We start from the raw sequence: 22431 nt of genomic DNA on the forward strand, positions 1-22431 counted from the left end.
GTCATATAATCCTTGCCATCATGGCGCCCACGTGAATGTTATGTCAAATGTGAACATAGTAAGGGAGTTAGGGGACTTACAAAATGAACCTGGCTGGGATGGACCTGAGGTTAATGATTATGTATAAGATTACGCCACATGGTGCCACAACTTGGCTGACTCATGATGCGCAAGCAGCTTCAATGGACACGTGAAGTCAGTGTGTATACCAAAGTTCACAAAGAAAATACAGTGTCATAAACAAGGGCTGCTTAAATGCTAAGGACCATTGAGAATTAGTTGTTGTAGGTTACATAATTTAGGGTGTATCATTAAAAGATATGCCTTCAAACGATCAGTCATTTTTCATCCATTGGGCTTCAGGGGAGGCTTTAAGAATTAAGAAATTAGAAACATTTAAAATAGGTATATATAAATTTGTAAAATGAAAGATAAATGTAACAATACATAGTTAATTTTCATTGCTTTTGTTAAAAAAAATCTGGGGGAAAAAGTTCACTGGGTTCAAAGTAACTAGGCATAATTATACTATTGAGAACGTAGTTTTTGATATGGTTTGAAGTCAGAGTAATAATTGCTTGAAATTTTGTAAAGGCCCAGGAATGTGTTCTTATTTTTTTTTAATTGGTGCAAAAATGTAATTTTTGATTACTTCTATAACAGTAATCATGTGAACTACTTGTGTTTTATAACCTGCATAATACTGTAGTGTCTGTAGTGCATATAGATAAATATATATATTTACACAAATTACATTTTTCTCTTAACTAAAGTAATACATGTGCAACACATGATTAAAGCAAACAATCTTTAATAGAAATCTAAAAATAAATTCAATTTAATGAATTTTCTTTTGACCAAAGGTAAATTTATGTTTTGACTGATTTTCCGACTTTTTCTTCTTCTACAAACAACTACAAATGTCATCTTCTTCCGATTCCACTATACATATCTGTTTGTTTTACTTTTTTTTCTTTTTTGTGACAATTCCACTTCCCATCAAATTAAAGTCAGTGTTTGGCCAGCGTATAAATCACTTCGACCTTGACTATACATGCTTTTTTAATGGACACCTGTATGAGCATGGAAAATATTCCTTATTAATTGGGAAAAAAAGATTCTACTTGATTCAAAGTCATCAGTTATTTAGTAGTTTCAATTCACAAGGTATTTTTGGCTATTGCGTTAAATGTGCGAACTTTGCTCACGTCTGCCACCTTCAGGCTGTACTCTGGCGCGGTGAGAGAAGCTCCCATTGTCACACATCTGTTCCTGGAGGGAGAAGGATAAAACAGTTTATACACTCTGTATGAATCTGACAATGTCACAGAACAACAAACGAGAAATAAATGTGCCTCTCTATTCTTATAGTTTTAAGCACCATCGCGATTTAAGAAACCAAGCAGTCAAAATGACCTCTTGCAGAAGCAATGCAGCGTTATCAACATTTCTGCTCGACAGGTTAGGTTTTCACCTCTGTTTGATTTTCGGTTGATTGTATAATTTTGCATTACCCTGAAAAACAACCAAACCATGTTAATAACTAAAGATACAAATAAACAAACCTAAATTTCATGGCAGAATCTCTGCTGGAACGAGCAGAACAGTGAAATTCTTGAGCGCCTGATCCCTCTAAAACTCTTTGCAGATTTCTCTCTGTGATGCCACCACCTGCCCAAAAAAACTTTGTTATAAATATATATTGAAAATGCATAGAAACTATATAAAAAAAAAAAAAACGCTAACCTGGCATGATGGAAATTCTACCTTTAGCCTGGAAGGGTAGAGAATCACAAGTTGGAATGCTGGTATGGTAGTGTTGAGGACATACAATTGGTCAGTGGAAGGTCAACACAACATGCACTTAGAATGAAGAAGTACAGAGGGTCTGCACTGTAAAATGGAGACTAGATTCTACCTGGAACACTGTTGATTGTGTGATCTATGTGTAGGATGAGGTTTTATAAAGGTGGGTTGATTCTACTTCCAATCTTTTCCTTACATCGTATATCTTTAAGGTTCCACTACATATCAATGTGTTCTTACTTGCTCTACCAGGCGCTTAATTAGTGGTAGTCCCTCCAATGCAGAGCTGTCACAGCCACTGGTCAGTACACGCTGAAACCCCAATGACACAAGTGTCTCCAGGGCAACTGCTGGATCACTAACCATATCAAAAGCTGGAAGATATAAATAAGTCAGCCATATTTAGATTTTCGTAAGCACTGTCGTTTTTATGGCTGGAATTTTAAAATGGGGTCAAAATATTTATCTTTGAAATACACAATTGAGTGCAATACCTCGGTGGAAGGTGACGGGTAAAGGACGAGCAGCAGCTAGGGAGAAAATGAGAAATTTGAGTAAAATGTCCTTAATAAGTGCGTTCTTAGTAAGTATTTTTTTTAAATAGAGCTCTAGTATTGCATCAATTTGGATAAGTGATGTGATGTTTGCATGTTATTCCCAAAAATGTGGGGGTTTCCTAAAATGCTGTAGTCGGGAGACTTTTCATTAACAAAGAGCTGCATGATAGAGAAATAAACCTAAGCCTCTAAATTTTTAAGAGATGTTAATTTGAGTAAGGAAGATTTCAGGTAGGTGCTATGATTTTCCAAATGACCAATCTCTGTTGGGATAGTTTCCATCGTACTGTCATACCAACCCAAAAATGGAAAAATGCTTGTAATATACTGTATAATAAATGATATCAACTATAAAATGTATGGTTACTATACAATACCCAGAAATTCCATACAGAGCTCCTCATCCACCTGTCCATTTTCCGTCAAAGCTCCCAGCACAAATCCGTCAGCCCCGTAGTTCTTCATCATCTCCACATCTTTCATCATTACTTCCACTTCTCGGTCGGAGTAAAGAAAGTCACCACCACGTGGACGAATCATCACATAGATTGGGATTTTAACACATCCTTTTATAATCTGCAGAAGGCCTGCAAATAGATGAATAATATAATTGTGAATTCACTTAGAATGTACACATCATAATAGATTTTGCTCACCAATACTGGGAGTGAGACCTCCTTCCATAAGACTACAACACAGCTCAAGCCGACCAGCACCTTTAAGAAGACACATTTTAAGCAGTATAACTAGACAGTTCAGAACGGCAAACAATCACTGTCAGTGTCGGTTAAAATAAAATAAAACACTCACATTAGTTAAATTGATACTTGATAATAAGTTAATGATTATTGGAAAGGGGATATAATACATTGACAATTAACTTGCTTAATTACTATAGTATGTACATTTGTAATGTGTCAATTGCAGGGTGGGCCGGTGGCTTGAGTGGTGAGCACACCCGCCTCATAGCTCTGGCGTCCTGGGTTCAAATCTAGGTCATGTCCACCCTGTGTGGAGTTTGCATGATCTAACTGGCCTTGTGTGGGTTTCCTCCAGGTACTCCGGTTTCCTCCCACATTCCAAAAACATGCATGGTAGGCTGATTGGACACTCAAAAGTGCCCCTAGTTATGGGTCTGAGTGTGCATGGTTGTCCGTCTGCTTGTGCCCTGCGATCGGCTGGCCACCGATTCATGGAGTCAGCTGGGATAGGCACCAGCACCCCCCGCAACCCCAATGAAGACAAAGTGGTTCAGAAAATGAGATGAGATGAGTTGAACCAACCTCCTCGCTCCGCGTTGACTGCAGACTCAACGGAGTCAACACACACCTCCATTAAGAAGCCTTCTGCCATAATGACTATCTTGCAAAACAGACACACAATGCAAGAGAAAAAATAGACCCTCCATAATGTCCCATCACTAATACAGAATTTACCTGTCAAGAAGACATTGTAACGCTGAAGCTGCTAAGCGTGTATGTGTGTGCGTGTGTTTGTGTGTGCGTGTGTTTGTGTGCGCGTGTTTAAGTGCGCGTGTTTGTGTGCGTGCTAACTTATGCTAACAACATCACAAGGGTTAGTCTATTCATCAGTGTTCATTTTTAATAAAAGCATAGGGTGAATGGGTTGCCGTTTTGTATGTGGAAAGACTGATACTGTACTAAAACCAAATACCAAAAATAAAAATATCAAATAAAAAAATAAAAATAACCACCGCAACCGAGTGTGGTAGCTGGGGGAAAAATCTATTTTTTTTTAACTATGAAAGCCCAATCGGTAAAATATCTACGGTTTTTGAGTGATTAGAAATTTAATTACATTTTTAAAAATGTTTGTAAAGCTTTATTTGTGACGTCGGGGGTTCGGAGTTGAAAGTTCATACTGCCATCGTTCTGCAACATGGTTATTTAAAATGCTTTCATAACAACACCCGTAGCGATAGGATTGGTGTCTGAATATCGGGAAAGAAATCATGTTTCTTGTTTCTATAAGGACAACATTAATAAATGGTTGCAGACAAGCCGGAAAAGGACCTCAATATAGTAATGTAAGTTGATCTCTTTATACCACTGTTAGCTTCACAGGGAATTATGGAAAAAAGGTCATAACGCATTTCTTCATGGGATTAGGTATCAGTAGTCTTTTCATGCTATAAATGTCAATGTATGTGTGGGATGTGAGCTGTATTTCACACATCTAACTCATAGATATCTACAGAATATCGGAAAACAATGTGTTTGTATTGACAGGGCGCACGGTTACGACAGTGGCTGTCCAGCAGGGGGCGCAGTACCATCGCTGCCGAAGCAGGAGCTTCAGCCACCCCATCAGCAGCCGCAACCAGTGTCCCCAATTCGGCCACAAACAGGATACTAGGTCGATGGTTACTTGGATGCAGTGGGCTTGTTGTTGGTGCTGTTGTTCTTGGTGGTGTCACAAGGTAAAAAAAACAACAACAAAAACAATCTTATAATTTATACGTTTTTTTGTCATTGCATGTCCATGTTCTGTGGTTTAATGAATGTGTCTGCTGAATTATACAGACTGACAGAATCTGGACTGTCCATGGTGGACTGGCACCTAGTGAGAGAGATGAAGCCCCCTCAAACGCAGGCTGAGTGGGAGGCTGAGTTTGCAAAATATCAGCAGTTCCCAGAATTCAAGATGTAAGATTCAATTTTCTATTCTTTTTATCTACACTTAGGAATGAAAATGTCAACCAACGTGGTACTCTTTTAAGTAAAAGTCTATTTTTTTAACTACAATACATGTTCAATGTTTTTAGAAAGTATGTGTTTGCTCTTATTGTTGTACAACCTCATCATTGTAAGTTGGTATATCTGTTAAATTGAGTGGTAAGTAGATTTCTAAAATTCTTAAATTTTTGCTTGAACATTTGGAGCATTTGACTTTGGAAAGTGAACTTCAAACATTGCATTTTTTTTTCTTTTAGAATGAATCACAGCATGACTCTGCCCGAGTTTAAGTTCATCTTCTACATGGAGTGGGGCCATCGTATGTGGGGCAGGCTGGTGGGACTGGCCTACATTCTCCCCACTGTGTACTTTTGGAGGAAAGGCTATTTCACCCGTTCGATGAAGGGAAAAGTTCTGGGGCTTTGCGGATTTGTCTTCTTTCAGGTGACTTGAACATCACACAATCAATTATAAGTTAATTCATCCACTGCCATTGACAGTAATATGCTGCCAACTTCTCTTGAGTTCAAATGGACTAGAACTAGATGTTTTAGAGTGGCAGCAAATTAGTTGGAAAAAGATGTTTACCACATAGATTGTTGTATGTGTGTCCTATTTTAGGGCCTTTTGGGTTGGTACATGGTCAAAAGTGGTCTGGAAGAGAAGAAGGAGTCGTATGACATTCCTCGAGTCAGCCAGTATCGACTAAGTGCTCACCTTGGTTCTGCCTTGCTCCTTTACTGTGCCAGCTTGTGGACTGGCCTTACACTACTGCTTCCTGCCTACAAGGTTCTGGCTCATTTATAAACAGTGATTGTTTTGTTTACTTTATTATTAACTAATTGATTTCTATTCTGCGCAAGTTGGTGGAAACTCAACGTCTCATGCAGCTTCGACGGTACGCCAAGGGAACAGGTGGACTTGTCTTCCTCACAGCTCTTTCAGGTCAGTTTAGGAGAGTTCTGAAATTTAAGACCTAAGGGGCACTTGAATTTAGATTTTTTTTTCATTCCATTAATGACAAATGTTTTGATTGCAGGTGCTTTTGTGGCTGGCTTGGATGCTGGTCTGGTTTATAACTCCTTCCCTAAAATGGGAGAACGCTGGATACCTGATGACCTGCTGGCCTTTTCTCCCACCCTCAAGAACTTCTTTGAGAACCCCACCACTGTCCAGTTTGACCACAGGATCTTAGTAGGTCACACTACTCAGGAATTATATCAAAGCTGCCTACCTAATCATTTCTTTCTGTTTCTCTAGGCAGTTTCCTCTTTGACAGCCATCACTGGGCTGTACCTGTTCTCCAGAAGGATGGTACTACCCAGAAGAGCTAAGATAGCCATCAGCCTCCTCACTGCAATGGCATACGGACAGGTAGGCTTGCACTCCATCATTTTTATGCACTGTTAAAAAAAAGGAACCACATTTCAAGTTAAAAGTTGAATTTGCAAGTCTCGATGGGCAACTTGCATATCCAAGTTATTTCCAAAAACTCTAAATTATAAGCATAACTTAAAATTGTAAGTAAACTAGACTTAAGTATATATACAAACAAGCACACACACAAAAACAAATTGGGTCTCCTCAATGACACTATTTCACACAACATTTCAGGTCAGCACAACTTAATGTTTTCAATGTTTTGCCTCAAAACTTGTAGAAGTTGGCCCAACTCAATTTTGCAAGTCAACAGCAGTAAATTGATGTTATATAAAATGAAAAAATAGGTCACTGACATAAACTTCAAATATTTAGCTGTTTCCTTAAATTTTTTTATGTGTTTTCATTCTTAAGGTGGCACTGGGAATCAGCACCCTCTTACTCTACGTGCCCACACCACTGGCAGCGACTCACCAATCTGGATCTGTGGCACTACTCTCACTGGCCATTTGGGTTCTGGCCGAGCTTCGTAAGATGCCCAAATAAGGATGGACGTCACCCTATTTAAAGACACTTATTCAGCCTGAGAAAGTCAAAGATTTAGTTGAGAAAACCCATACACTGGCACCTTTTTTTCTCCACTAAATTCAGGATTCTGTAGATGTCGCTGTATGACGCTGTTAACTTGACTGTCTAGGTAAATTGCTTGCAGCTCAGAGGGCTATGATCTTATATTTCTTATGCAACTATTATTGTTCAAAATGTAGGTTTAAATCATGAACCACATTTTTGCAGAAAATGATGAAAATATTATGGATTTTTTTTTACCTTTTTGTGTGCTTTCAATAAAATGTACAGTCTAAAAATAGTAACTGGAATCCAGTTTGCATAGTAACTGTGAATTTTATTGTCTGTACAAAATATACATATTTAGAATAACTATTTAAAGGCTCGTTAATGAAAGTGGATACAACAGGTTAGTAGATTTCATTATTCTAGACACCATACTACATTACATGCGGAGAATGGACAAGTTTGACTTGTGAGCATTGATAGATGATAAGGGCCAATCATTCAAACCACTGGTGGGGAAAAAAGTGGGAAAATTAAGATTTTTGATGGGCAAAAATGGAAGCCACCATCATTCTCTCCCACAGAAAAGTTATTGCTGTCTATTTTCTTCCATGCACTTAGATGTAATGTATGTTGTTGGACTTGCTAATAAGCAGGTGGTAAAATAATAAAAAGAAGTTACCAGTTAAATTGTTTTCCCCCTTTGATTAGTTTTCTTCACTTAACATTAGTTCTTTCACCCTGGACTGATGTCATGAATTTTTTCTTTGGTGTTCCAAAAAATATGGGCAAAATGGACAGGGTTTGTTGGTTTGAAAATAAAAACTTTAAAAAAAAAACGAGTTGTTTTCTTCCTTACTAAACACATATTTTGTCTTCCCACATCCCCTCCCTTGAAATTCACAATGTGGCTTAATTTGGGATGTTTTCAAAGTGTGAGGCAGTGAATTTGATCTTTCCAAAACTAAAACAGGATTAAGACATTCAGTGGAACCTCCTTAAAAAAAAAAAAACACTAGTTTGCAAAGTGAAAAGTAAAATACTTTCTTCATCCTGTGAATGAAATTAAAATGTTGCAGGATTAACGCATCATGAAGCACAGTTTATCAAATGATTAAACAAGAATATCCCTTACACTTTAACCATCTCGTGTTGTAGAGGTTCACTTGCCTGACTTTGCTGTGAACAGGCGTGGGTTCAATTCCTGCTCGTGGTGGTATGATTGGGAGTGCGGATGGTCATTTGTCTGTCTGTGTACCTTATGACTGACTGGTGACCAGTCTAGGGTGTAGTCTGCCTTTCGCCCAAAAACCGCTGGTTTAGGCTCCAGCACCCCCGCAAACCCTTTTGAGGATGGGTGCTATGGAAGATGAATGAATGAATGAATGAACATTCTTATCTGTCATCCACGTACAATGTGAAACAAAAAGGGCACTCTGTGGACACAGACATATAGGGATGAAAACAAATGCAGTGATATTATGTAGTGACATTTGAAATCCATATTGCTACATTAAAGGACTGGTGTGTATCGTATGTCAATTGTTAAATAAAAATAAAAACAGTTTAGCTGACATGTCCAATGTTTTTTTTTTTTTGTTGACTTTAGAGGCGTGGCTATTCATTCTTTAAAAAATAGCTAGAATTTCAACCTGCTTTGTTGTGGCATTTGACTTTGTAGGTTCCACTGTGTATTCTTTTTTTTTTTTCACCTCAGGCAGTTGAATCTCCGGTTGTACCCATTTCTGCCTCACACACTGAAAACCTGGAAATGTATTATTAAAAAGACCCTGCTATAGTCACGTGACTCATCTGATCACAAGTTCACAAACACAGTCTGGAGTCTATTACATCCCCACAAATGTTTCATTAAAGGCTAAAACCACTGGGTGGGTAAGCAGACACCTAGAGTTGAGACAGAAAAAGTCTAGAAGGCCAGTACTCGTTCTAGCAGAGTTCCACTCATGAAGAAGGGTGTTGTTCCCAGTTGAATCCTCCCTATAGGCAAGATGGAGAGGAAGGACACTGTCAGTCATGTTGCACATGCACTTTGCAGGGATGAGGCACCTGTGGATGACCAAGTGAACAGCAGACGGACAAGCAGACTTTGGGAAATACGTCATCGCCGGATATAATGACATCATCATGCGATATTAAAATCAGTTCTGTTTTGAGGTCGGGCCTTTCCATCTGTGAGAAGTTGTTTGTGCATCAGGTTTAGTTCTGTTTCACAGCGGCTCTTCATGCAACAAGTCAGGATCAGCATCAAGGTGATGAGATTTTCAGAGAAAAGCATCCTCACATTGAATGCCATCATTCCACCAAGACAAGAAGTGGGAGAAGACGAGGTTGGCGGGTAGAGGGGTGCGGTATTGAGTTTCAGTAGCGTGTGTGAGCCGCTGCTTGCCTTTCTAACTTGTGTTCCTCCACACAGCTGGATAGGGAAAGGATTTGCACCAATGCTTCCCCGTGGACTGTTGCTTCCCATCCAGAGGATCTTCACACAGGTACACACACAGGCACGCACTCTTAACCCTGATTCGTTTTCCCCGCAACCCTGGGACCACCACCCTTCTTGGTCTTTAGATGACATTGTCAAAAAGCTGCATGGACTGCATGATATTCTCATCCTAAGGAGACAAAACATTTTTGGAGTGAAGATTCCCATTTACCAACTTATTGTTATTTATTATTCTGTGCTTTACCTTTTTACATGACTCAATAAATTCCTCTATAGTAACCACTCCGTCTTTATTTCTGTCCATTTTCTGAAAGAAAAGACATTCACAGCAGCCAGCCGGTCTTAATCACCTCAAAATTGCTAATGTGGATTTATAATGAATCTCATTTGTTATTTTGTTAACCTGGAAGAAGCTCTCTACGTGATCTCTGGGAGCATCGTCCTGCATAGTGGGATATGTGTACTTCCCCATCATGTCGTAAATGGATCTCATGATGTCCAGCATCTCCTGCAAGGCAGAGTATTATAAACAAATGAATTATTACAGTGCTGACAAAGATATGCGACTATCTAAGTTCTACAGAAGATACAAGGAGGTGTTTGACTGTTCTTCATTCTCTATTTCTTCTTTTCACAATAAAATAAAAGAATGAACATTTAAAAAAAACTAAGGCATGATCGCAAATTAAATAAAAATAAATATATATATAATAAAAAACTTAAGGCTCCAGCACCCTCAGGGAGAATAACCACTTCAGAAAATGAATAAATGAATGAAGAGGATTGATCAATAGATGGCAGTAAGTTCCCACTACGTGTGTATGTATACATGTATATATGTACACATCTTAGAGAACAAAATAAAGTGTACATTTCACTCTTATAAATCAATAAATGCCATGATTAATCATTGAAGTAAACTGATTCAGTTCCAAAAAAGCTCTGCAAAATGCAAATCAATTCAGTATTGTAGCAGAGTAATTTGCATAGTGCAGATGTGATATTAATGACAATAAGTGGAATTGAATAATTAAAAAAGAGAGGGGGCGTTAAACTGACATCTTTGGTGATGCATCCATCCTTGTTCAGGTCGTAGAGATTAAACGCCCAGTTTAATCGGTCGTTAATGGTCCCTCTCAAGATGATAGACAGCCCATACACAAAGTCCTAAAACAGGAGGAAATGTCTTAGTATTGATAACAAACAAAAAACACACTTAACAGTATATGCTAACAGGCTCCTAATAGAAAAACAATACTAAGATCACCTCAAAACTAACTGAGCCATTCTTGTCAGTGTCGAAGGCTTCAAAGAGGAAATGTGCATACGTACTTGAATCTGCAAAAACGCACCACACATTCTTCATGTGCAAAGCCCTCCAACATCAAAAATGTTGATGGATCACCAGATCATTTACACTATGCCACGCCTCACCTCCCTGAGGAAAAAACTGGGAGTAGATGTTCTTAAAGTTCTCCTCATTCACCACACCACTTGGACATTCCTAGCAAACAAACAAAAAACAACAAAAACAAGATGGAACAATCAATAATGATAATAAAAACAACCATATGTATGTATTATCTGTCTTCTCTCTAAGTACTCTTACATTTTTGAAGCCCCTATAGAGAACCTGTAGCTCCTTCTTTGAGAATTTTGTCTGCTCCTGCAGTTTGTCCATGCTTTCCGGCCGATGGCACACGGTGGAGAGCTCAAAGTCATCTTCTACACTGTCTGCATGGGACACACACACACACACACACATACACGTTCCTGTTACCATCATTGCAGGCTTGAGCACACAACAAGTTTTAAACATATGCTTTAGTGGCTTATTAAGGTACACTATGGCATTTAAGATGATGTTAGCCCTGAAAAGCTTTAAAATATATTTCCAAAACTGGTGAGGTTGGCAGTAATTTCTACAACATAGCCCGGGGTACTGGAAAGTTTGTGCACTTCATATTGGCATAATTTACCCTGCAATGGGGTTAAGTTGTGCCACAAGACTACTTTTTCCTTGGCCAGAGAAAATATTTCACACACTGTTGATATATGAGCCAATATGATTGTTCCCAAGGATGCACCACATTCTAAATAAGTAAGTAATTTCATTTGGATGCCTTATTGTTGCTTTAAAGACACTTTATGTATAACTGGAATGACTACATTAAAAAATAATGAGCACAAAAACATCTTTTTTCTCAAATATAGTGTCCTCTACCTTCATATGTCATGTTCCCAATAGCTTCAAGGATACCGAGAAATGAAGGCCCCTGTCAGGAAGACCCTCACACATCATTTTATGGCATTTTATTGTCATTACCTAATTCACGGTGAAGAATACTCACACAAATTCAATATCCTTGTATAACAAATCAGCACCCTCTGACACACATTAAATTTAAGATTTGCGACCTAAGGCCTGCTTCAGTATTAAAATGAATCTCGTTATATGGAGACACCTTATTGTGTTTCTCCATATTTGATTTCCAGGAAGCCTGCCGAGGTTATTTGACTCCAACTGCACATTTTCTTCCCAGGATTTCCTTTTTAAAGTCAATTTTTATTTTATTTCCAACTCCAGTTTGACTAATACACTAATTTTGTGTTACACAAGCCTCTCTCATCTAGTGTTGAGTCAATATACCGCCCCAAGACATTTTTGTGGCTATATAATTATCTTTTAAAAATAACTAATTATACATGTATTTTAGAGCATATTATTCACAGATCGAGACATGAAGTAACATTAAATATTAAAATACAAAATAAATTAGGCATCAAAATGAGATGTTTCTCTTTTATGCCTGCATTGAATACAAACTGAAAAGGAACAACAGCTTAAAGAGATGTTTAAAAAATGAATAAAAAATAATAATTAACACGTGTGCACAAATGGTTTTGGGATTCAAACCCAAAGGAGTACCAGGATATGTTCCCTTGCTACTACACAGTACTACAAATGGTACCTAATGGCTATTTCCCTCATTGCATTTATGAAATAAAACCTGATGTATGCCCTAATTGTATATATTGTATAATTGTATATAGAACACCGCTTTCTCTCCATTGAGATTTTTCCATTTGTCCCAAAAGCTACGAAGTGGATGTTTAAACAAAACACGTGTAAATTATATTCTCTGTGCTACATATCAAGCGACGATTCACACATCCAATATACTGGTAAAAATGTTTTGTTTGAGCTATTGCAGCCAGAACGTGCCAGCAGCAATATGGTGTTAATCCTCCAAAGAGGCAGGCCACACGAGGTTTACTTCATGTATAGAGCGAAGGAGGACTTGCTTTGACTGATTGAGGGGGCGGCCGAGGGCGTGCAGCATGGCAGCAGCTTGAGGAAACGCTGCTTTATGCTTTTTTTGCTTTGGGTGTTGGAAGGATTTCCTGTAATCACCAACCATAGCACAGAGGTTAGAAACACCACTTACATACAGCACATGCAGAATAACACGCATACTCCTGAGTACATACGTCATGCTAGAGACCAATGAAAACACACTGACATGCTCTATGATTGCCTGCTGACCAGACCCAGTAATGAGAATCCATGTTAAATCTTAGAAACCAATTTCAGACTGCTTTATATGAATATGATTTATCTCCAGACTGACATTTAATTTGCCCTACTCACCAATTCCAAGTCAACACTATCATTTTTGTGCAAATACAATGAGGAAACAGGCTTCAAATATCTGTCGTAATCATGGATCAAAAAAACTGCATTTATGCTTGTTCATTAGCTTCCGCAGTAACCGCCTTGGCACCACAGTGGTCTAAAATTTAGACCCTAAATAATCACTACCTGGAATGTCTCATCAGATCAACAGTATGATTGCTCTCAGAGGAACTTAGTTTCTGTGGAAACACAGCAATGTTTAATCGCCTCATCATGTTTTTTTTCTCCAAAATGCCTTTGTATTAAGGTGAATACACTTATAACTAGAGATGTCACAGATGCAATCATATGCCCCGAAATTGGGCCCAAACACATCATTTTCAGAGGATCACATTTTGACATAGTTTCAAGTCATTCATTCCTTCTTCTTTCCTATTCCGGCCAACTATTAGCCTGGCAGGGAAAACACTTTCAACTGGTTGGGAGCCACGTGGAAAGCACATGTACTATCTTTCTCAACACCAATAACATTTTGCAATTATCAATTAAACTCTTGCAATTTTGCTGGTTGCACAGCCAATAAGAAAATAAGTGCTCTGTTGAAAAGGTATTACTTGCTAACATTGACCTTTTATTTTTGACTTTGTATGCTTTTCAAAACCGATTTTCATAAATCAAATGAAATATTAATAATAATATAGGATATGTAAATAATATATTGTGATTTATATAGATTCATGTCTGTTCTCCACCAATTGCGTTTCTGTACATAACGGTAGAACATTCTCAAGAGAACATGCTCCATCTGTTCATCGAAAACAAAAACAAACTCTGACTGAGCCATCTTGATTCAAAATCATACATTCTACAGAGCATGATGGGAGTCTAAATTACACAGAGTAGCAGCATTTTTCATTCATTATGGAAGTCCAATGCTATTATGTTTCTCATGCCATTGAGTTGGATCATATACATCATTACAGCTTTTTATTTGCACACAACTTGAGAATTGAAGCAATTAATGTGTAAAATAAAAAAAACATTAATAATTAAAAGTGTTTTTGCCTCAAGGCACACTTGTTAAGATAAGACTTTCAAATATAATTAAAGCATGATCATTTGCTAATAAACCGTTAACATTCCAACCCCCCCGACCTCGAGGAATCATGAATACGTTACATGTTTCTAGGAGGAGAGGCCTCTCAAAGGGGTTAACCTGATTTTAATAAACATGCATCCAAACACATGATTCCTTCAGGATGTGTGTGTATGTGTGTGTATACAGCTAAGATAAGAAAACAAGTTGCCGTTGTCATTGCTCATGCCATTGACTTGGATAATATACATCATTACAGCTTTCTATTTGCACACAGCTTGAGGATTGAAGTAAATAATGTGTATAAAAAATTAATAAATAAAAGCCTCAAGGCACACTTGTTAAGACATGACTTTCAAATATTATTAAAGCATGATTATTTGTTGAAAAACAGTCTTTTTCCCTCCGACCTCCATGAATCATGAATACGTTACATGTTGATATATGTTCATGTCAGAGTGTTTCTAGGATGGAGATGACTCTCGGAGGGGTTAACCTGATTTTAATAAACATGCATCCAAACACATGATTCCTTCAGGACACGTATGTGTGTGGCATTTCTCTTTCACAACTGTTTCATCCTTTCAAGTGATAATAATACTGGAAGTTTTAAGATGTTCCATTCATGGATTTTTACACCCAAAGCACCATACTTAAATATGGCTTCAGTTTCTGGTAATGATTTTCATTATCCCTGCCATTTAGAATGGAAATCAAAATAAATAGTCAATAGATTAAGGCAACAAAATACATTGACATTAAATAAAATCATTTTTCAAGTACAGGGAAACTATTTTTTAAATTGATTATTGACATTGTACGTCTCCTTAAAAAGGTGTAAATTTGCAAATGTACATATGAATATAAATGAACATTTTATGTGAATTCATCACACTACTTATTCCCTATTATAATTATGCAATCATCCTAACAGTTTCCAAATGGAGACAGACCTTCAGAAATTCACTCTAGGAAACAAAATAATCTGTTCTAATTATATCTCCAAGACAAACACGTGTCTTCAATATTTATTTTTAAGGAGCCTCTTAATTCATACAGCCCATAGGTTTGAGGAGTTTCTGAAGGCAAATAGAATGGTTGGAGTATGTTGATACAGCACTCTGCTGAAGATTAAGACTGGATGAGTGGGAGCAAACATTGACTGTATCTCTTCCTAAAACAGCCTTCAACTTGGTGATGAAAGTCATACAATTAAGTACTACTCCAATCCTGATTAAAGAAAAAAAACCTTAATAGTAACTACACGTTTTTTCTATTTTACTCTTTTATGTTCATGGTAATGTGAGAGCTGTATCTACCCCATCCCACTGGTCGAACAAGAACAGTTGCCAGTAAGTCACAAAGCACATTTGGAGAAGAACAACCATTCACATCACTAAATGGGAACCAAACCAACACTGCCTGCAGAGGCAATCCAAAATGGGAAAAACACTACACAATAAAACATCAACAGTGGGTATAGGTTGCATTCAAATGCCCTTTGCGCAAAAGTGAACTGGAAATGACACTGGGAAATGGACCCTTTCACGCATACCAACTATTTACTATATTTTATTTAATCATGAAGAATATAGCAGTATTTTTCAAGAAAAAAAAAAACATATTGGCCTACTGAATAAGTTTTTCTTTAAATAAGTGAAAATTCTAAACACATTGATGATTGATTTAGTCATGAAAACTAGCCTTTCCAGAGGTATTGACTGATTCAATCATTCATATATTCAACATTTACACACATTTGATATAACAATATCATTTAGGAAGTAGCCTTTGAAAACACAATGTATAATATATTTTGAAATGCCAATTCTAATAAGCCATAGAAGTGGCTAGTTGTGAATTGGAAAACCTGGTGGAATTTAATTCACATGGACAGTTACAGAATGACCAATGTTATAGAGCAACAGGTTCTAAAATTCAGGCAAGCTCGAAATTGGAGCCTATACTAGCCAACCATGAGCAGTAGGCCTAGGACCTTGCCTCACACTCAAGATTATCTCAAACTCACCTGTGACTTTAAAGGAATGACAACTGCAGAAATTGAATCTAGAAGTGAAAAGATGATTTTTTTCCTAGCCACCTCATAAATTATGTGAAATGTCCTTCTATATCTTTTAGTACTTCTGCCCTTCGGAAGCTTTAACTTCCCTTTTATGGTATACTAAAAGTATTTAAGCACATAGATAAATCATTAAGGATCTGCCATATAACCTTTACTTCCCCTTTGTTCCTAATCATTTTTCACTTAGGGGGATTTTACCTTTTTCAACTTGGTGAGAACAGTATGGAGAAGGGATTTCTTCATTTCCCAGTTCACCAAGCAAGAAAGCAATACTTTTTCCCCCCTCTCCATATATTGTACTACACATGACCCATGTAAAAGAAATGTTAAATCCATTTCATCATTAAACATGGTCTGTGTGCATTCCGTATACTTCCACAGCACGGATGCAGTTTTGGGCAGACGCCCCAAAAATGTATCCACTAATAGAGAAACAGCGTATAACATGGACATACTTTGAGATACTATCTAATTGGTTATACTGTGATTAATATATTTGTTATGGGGTAAAATGTAGTGGCAATGAAATGAAAGGTGTTTGGAGTTACCCTAATGAAAAACAGCATAGAATGAAGTACCCTAAAGCTATGAAAAGTGCATATTTACTTGTTCCCTGTCAAACTTGGTTACAAGAATCATTTGTCACAGTTGTAACTCGTGGGCGTGCGCCCCTTCCTCCCTCGCTTACCATTCATCTTACCTGGCGTGGTAAGGTCGATAAGCCCCAAAAAATGCATCAGTTTGAGAGAGCTGCACACGACCAGAAGGATGCCCACCGTCTGTAGCCCCTCCACCTCCCACTTGTCTCGAAAGAACAGATGCATCATCCTCCTTCCTTCTCCCTCTATTTCTGACAGGCAAAAATCTTACACGTCCAACACCCTCCCCCCCTCCTCAACTCTTAGCTTCAGTCCCCCTCGATATGCCGGTATTCCACCATCCTGAGCCCGCTGCTTTCTCTTCAGAAGAGCTAGATTGTTATTCCTAGCGTTCCCTCATCAGGAATGGTAAGCGAGAAGGAGCAGGGGCTGTCTACTCGCCGTTCCGCCCCCCGCCGTTGCTACCTTCAGAGGCTGTCAAAGGTTGTTTAAGTGCCAGGTGAAGTTTGGACAATTCATTGCGCGTGTCCTGGCATGATGATGCTGGCAGGTATTTGTTCTTCCCAGATTACGGCTCTCAAACTGTCTCCACTCTTTTGTGTGTCTTTTACTCCCCTCCTTGCCTCAACTCCCTGGCTCTCCTCCCTTTGCGTCCCTCCCCTTGCTTAATTGGGCCAGTGATGGCATTGAGTCGGGAAAGGATGGAGGTGAGTAACGCTCTGAGGAGGGGTAGTACACACACTACTTTAGGGGGGGGGGGTTGAAAAGGATGAGAATAATGAATTGAGAAGAGACGGAAAGGGCAGAGACTCGAGGAGAAAATAACAGCAACAAAGAGGACAGGGGGCCAAATCGGAAAAACAAATGATAAATCTGAGCGAGTCTGGGGAGGTAGGACGGACAAAATTAGGAGAATCAGCGATGAGGCTTCAGTCGGCAAAGTCAATACAGCGGACAAAGTCACAGATGTGGCCGTTGCCTGTCCCCGGAGCGTAAAATCGACACACATGCACAAGAAAACACACAGCCTCAAGGTGCAATACGGCTAAGGTGATTTGTATTTGGAATACTGTACAGTGGGGATGTTACTGTGGCATCTGTCAGGCTGACACTTTTTAATTACTCAGCTTTAAGAGCTAATTTAAAAACTGACATACGTGATGATAAATTATGGGACATTGATAAGCTGTTGAAGCATTTTAAGTGTGTGCAGGAAGTCATCAGTTAACAACAGTGCCAAAATAGGTGGCTTCTAAGTGTGTAACAATTAAATTATCTGGATCAATCTATTGACAAATAAAGCACAATCGAATCAAAATTTAACGTACACTATTGTGCCAATGTCATGTTTGAGAAATTCATTCATTTTCAGCACCAATCATCCACACATGGCGGTACTGGAGCCTATCCTAGCCAAGTATGGACACCAGGCAGAGGCCCCCCGAATTGTTGACTAGCTAATCATGTCTTGAAACTACCGTTTTTGTTTTTGTTGTTTTTTCCTTTATCTTTTATTTTAAATGTCTGAAACATTCCAGCGAAAAATTGGAAAACCCCTCTCATACCAAACTGTGATTAACAAAAAAGATATAAAATCAAATTTGAGACATAATACGGTCGCAGACAGTTTAAAAGTATTTCCAAGTAATATTCTGTGTGTCATCTGAGGTGGTTAGCCCAACAAGAAGGAAGCTTTTTGTATTCACTTGAATCTTTGACCTTGCTCTTTAAGTCACTACTAGGTGGGGATTTGTAAATAGTGAGGGTTAAATTGTAAATTGACCAGAAAATTGGCTTTTGGCTCAATACCACACATCAAAGTATCCGATGTGAATGGAATTTGGAAATACTTAAACTTTACCACCTGAGGCATGCTTTTGCTCCTAACTTGAAAGAAGAAGCACTGGCAGTTCACAAAGCAGACAAAGGGAATGTAAGGGGAATCAGTCAATCAAAGGGATGCAACTGGTGAGGTAGATCTTTTTAGCTGCCTACTTTTTTTATTTCTCTTTCTCTAAGTACGGTACGTAATATAACCAGCAATAACTTCAGGGAATCAAAATACTTTCATTAAAAAAGAACACCATTTTACATTGTCAGCTGCAACAAGGATGTATCCTGATCAGAACTACTTTGTTTCACAAGGTAGAATCACACTCCATTGGCACATACAAGCAACATTATTTGCCTGCTGTGCTGCTCCAAGAACAGAGTGATCCAGAAAAACGTCAACCCTTTCTCAATATAAAAAGACACCTTGATTTACCCCTGATTTATTGGCAAGATTAAATGCTGTAGTAATATTATTTTATTGTTTTTTCACACATTTTTTTTATTGGTCAACTAGGGACTTTCTTATCATTATTTCCTGCCACAGGTGAAATTTGAAAGGATAAGTGCATATTCTAAATTCCCAATTCAGGCAAATATGATCGTGACTGTCTTTTTGTTTTTTGTTTTTTTTTAGACTTCAGATTCATTGTGATCCTAAACAGGATAAGCTTTGGTTGTGGCTTGATTTTTATTTGATTAACCAACAGAAAAGGAGGTTTATGCCTAAAATAGAACCTGAAAAGGATGATTTTGTCTTAGAGACCATGCTGATGATAGCAGTCAGTTTCTAAAAACAGGGCAAGAAGAAATGAAGTAGGGCCACATTGGTAAAGCAGTAAACAATAAAAAATGTTTAAAGGAGGGTCTGATTTGTCAGCAGTTGGATTTAAGTGTGTCTGGTTTGAAATGAGACCTGAAGCTGCTGAGCCACCCACTGAAAAAGAGACCCCTTGAGAATTATTAAACTGCAAGTCATAACTTGCAAGCAGACTGGATTGGTACCCAAAATGATACAGAAATATGGTTTTCCACTGAACCCATAAAATAGGGTCAAGCTATATCGCCTCTAGTTGTCAATCACTGTGTTTCAAGAACAGTATTGTTAGCTATTAAGATTTGTAAGGTGCAACATAATGATGAACAGGGATTGGATTGTTTGCACTGTCATGAGTAAAGGGCAGTTGATTGATGAAGCTGCATCACTTGACATATATTTTGCATACACCTCACATTTAATTAAAAAGGCTGCATATCTTTCTGGAATCCAATGACATATTCAGGGCAGAAACCTTTTGTAGTTGTAAAGTTCAGTCTTTTTTGAAAGAAGAGACACATTAAGGCTGGTTGTGTGCCTGCCATTTTCTCTCACATGACGCTAGATAATATTTTTCATCTACAGAGACAGAAATAAAAGATCAATATAGTATATTGCAAAAAATCAAAATACAGCTGTGCTTGAAGGACCAATTTGAGGATCCAAGACTTGTAAGTTAACTAACGTTGAATTCTTGTACTCTACATATGATTCATATATCTTCATATAAAAGGCCAATTGACTAAAACCATATCGTTTTCAGTGTCAAATGTCATCAAACGTGATTTAAGGCCAAGGGTGATGCCAAAAGTATGTTTCAAAGTCTTATATTAGATCGTTAGTACATTTTATATTATGTGGGTGTGTCCATTACCATTAAAAATGAATTATGAAATACATTGGGAATACTTCATTTGTGTTGCTGATAGAGATGCTGCCTGGCTAATTAAGTGAGCAGTTTGAATTGATTACGGATAAGGTTGAAGGTACCACAGTAATGCTAAAAAAAAAAAATCTATTCCTAAAATAGGAAATTGATATGAAGCTGGAGGGTAGCATAATTTTTTTTTTCCTTACAATTGAACTTCGATGCACTTTGGGAAGGTATGTGAAGTTCTTATTGCAGGATCTTACTTTAGACTGACCTGTTTTTAGATACAGTGCAACACATCTGCAAGCCACCCCAAGAGACATTCTGATCTGTTGTCAGCTGTAACACACATACCGGCAAGCACGCATACACTGCTACAATGTTAGGTTAATACGTCGGGTTTGATTCGTCTCTTTGAGGGATAATTTGGCCTGAAGCCAGACACAGCACATAATTGAAACAGCTCCATATTTAGACATCTACCTGAGCAATTATTCCCCTCAAAACTGATTAAAACGTCCAACAGAGAAAAAAATGGCTGTGTGCATGTGTGAGCGCACAAAGGAGACACTGAGGGGGTCATTGATGAATGATACTAAAAATTGTCTGGTGTTTCCAATTAGTTAAGGGCCATTTGCTAAGATCATTAGGTTTTGCTTGCATATTTTAATATAGTAGTGTGAAGAGGGAAAATCTTTTGCCCAACAAAACTCTAATGGATACTTTTTTTGGAACAATTTTCTTTTTTTGCTGCTTAAGAATGATTCATTTATAACACAAATTATCCTTGTCAGGGTCACGGAGCTTTACAAAACATTTATGAAGAAAATGTTTGGGACAAAATTATGTTATGATGATCTACTAAGTGCAATCAATATAGTTGTAATTCAAAAAGAGTTACATTTGTCTTCAGTAAGTAATCCTTAAGACAATGAACAAACATGGGTGATCAACACTGCCCAGAAGAATGCAGTTTTTGCTGTATTGTAGTAACATTATGAAATATTCATAATCACTGTATTTAGTATGACCCTAAATATCTTTCAAACTATAATATTTGAGCAAAAGTATTCCGTTCCATAAATCCAAGGACATTCCCTATTTTGCATTTATGAATTCAGTACAATTATCCTGACCAAGGTTTTTAATATCCTTGGGGCCATTTTAGTTCTTTTAAAAAGGCAGGGTATATTCTTTCACAGTATAAAGTTCTGAACAGTTTGCACGAGTGAAGTGCATATAAATGTAGTATTGTCCATTGAGTTAATCGATTTTGTTCAGTTTTCCACTTATTTTTCTGTCATGTTTATGTTTGTACTGTCTTCTTTCATTTCCCTTTATCTCCTAAAAAATGGCTTTTAAATGAAATACATTTTGTTTTTCCTCCTCTACTCCATAAAGCAGCAATGTAATCCCACACCTGGAGAGGGCAGTGCAATGTAAGACAGATAATGAGCTACACTGTCCTCAAGCCATGCTATTTTGTCTTTACATGATCACCATCTTTTATATTCAATTCAGGAGATGAGAGCAATGGTGGGGTGGGTGGGAATGACATTTCTAATAAGAAATCTCAAGCTAGTATAGGTTTATAAGATCGAAACTTACACACAAGAAGGATAATATTCTTATTTTCAATAGGATAATGAGAAAGAATCCTTATTAAGCTTTTATGCTTTGACCAATAATGCACCCAACGGCTTAATTACATTAAATTTCAATTTTAGAATAGCCGGTCATGGCACAGGCAGACAATCAAAATCAATCAAATCAAAAAGTAGGCATTTTCCCATCTGTTTCAAAGACATAGACATTGTAATCGTATCTATACTAGAAGCCAGGTGTACAAAATATCTTACTTTCAAGCCACTTTCCTGAAAACATTTCAATCCTGTAACAAGAAGCACAACAACCAAGGTGAAGGTCTTTTTCAACCAAATACTATTTGCAGCAACTCTATTATCAGCCCATAGGGAAGGGGAGAAAAAAAATTCAACAAGGTCAAGCTACGGGCGATGATTACAG

General features: G+C 37.7%; 3 protein-coding genes across 5 annotated transcripts in view; 1 reads left to right on the top strand and 2 right to left on the bottom strand.

Annotated features, from left to right (window-relative positions):
• Nucleotides 1–923: 923 nt before the first annotated feature.
• Nucleotides 924–3881, bottom strand: cutc (cutC copper transporter homolog (E. coli)). Its single transcript, XM_077729324.1, has 9 exons — nucleotides 3800–3881; nucleotides 3647–3725; nucleotides 3020–3079; nucleotides 2741–2950; nucleotides 2301–2336; nucleotides 2047–2180; nucleotides 1747–1774; nucleotides 1566–1671; nucleotides 924–1272 (listed from the first exon to the last, which is right to left on the bottom strand). Exons 2-9 carry the CDS (start codon nucleotides 3714–3716, stop codon nucleotides 1161–1163), a joined length of 756 nt encoding a protein of 251 aa, XP_077585450.1. The 5' UTR covers nucleotides 3717–3725; nucleotides 3800–3881; the 3' UTR covers nucleotides 924–1160.
• Nucleotides 3882–4222: 341 nt separating this feature from the next.
• Nucleotides 4223–7311, top strand: cox15 (cytochrome c oxidase assembly factor COX15). Its single transcript, XM_077729342.1, has 9 exons — nucleotides 4223–4410; nucleotides 4613–4803; nucleotides 4907–5029; nucleotides 5317–5503; nucleotides 5681–5848; nucleotides 5923–6004; nucleotides 6099–6253; nucleotides 6320–6433; nucleotides 6854–7311. Exons 1-9 carry the CDS (start codon nucleotides 4336–4338, stop codon nucleotides 6983–6985), a joined length of 1227 nt encoding a protein of 408 aa, XP_077585468.1. The 5' UTR covers nucleotides 4223–4335; the 3' UTR covers nucleotides 6986–7311.
• Nucleotides 7312–7322: 11 nt separating this feature from the next.
• Nucleotides 7323–22431, bottom strand: part of LOC144205168 (A-type potassium channel modulatory protein KCNIP2) — a 59323-nt gene continuing 44214 nt past the window's right edge. Inside the window, exons 2-9 of one of the 3 annotated variants that reach the window (XM_077729343.1) lie at nucleotides 12780–12878; nucleotides 11083–11207; nucleotides 10908–10977; nucleotides 10741–10811; nucleotides 10533–10640; nucleotides 9877–9981; nucleotides 9718–9780; nucleotides 7323–9642 (exon numbers count right to left, since the gene is read on the bottom strand). In XM_077729343.1, coding sequence (XP_077585469.1) covers nucleotides 9595–9642; nucleotides 9718–9780; nucleotides 9877–9981; nucleotides 10533–10640; nucleotides 10741–10811; nucleotides 10908–10977; nucleotides 11083–11207; nucleotides 12780–12878 — 689 coding nt within the window. In that variant the 3' untranslated portion in view covers nucleotides 7323–9594. Of the gene's footprint in view, nucleotides 9643–9717; nucleotides 9781–9876; nucleotides 9982–10532; nucleotides 10641–10740; nucleotides 10812–10907; nucleotides 10978–11082; nucleotides 11208–12779; nucleotides 12879–16989; nucleotides 17160–22431 lie in introns of those variants that run through there. The other 2 variants (XM_077729344.1, XM_077729345.1) reach the window with 2 other exon arrangements.

The sequence above is a fragment of the Stigmatopora nigra genome, chromosome 12 (assembly GCF_051989575.1).
Source record: "Stigmatopora nigra isolate UIUO_SnigA chromosome 12, RoL_Snig_1.1, whole genome shotgun sequence".
Classification (NCBI taxonomy): Eukaryota; Metazoa; Chordata; class Actinopteri; order Syngnathiformes; family Syngnathidae; genus Stigmatopora; species Stigmatopora nigra.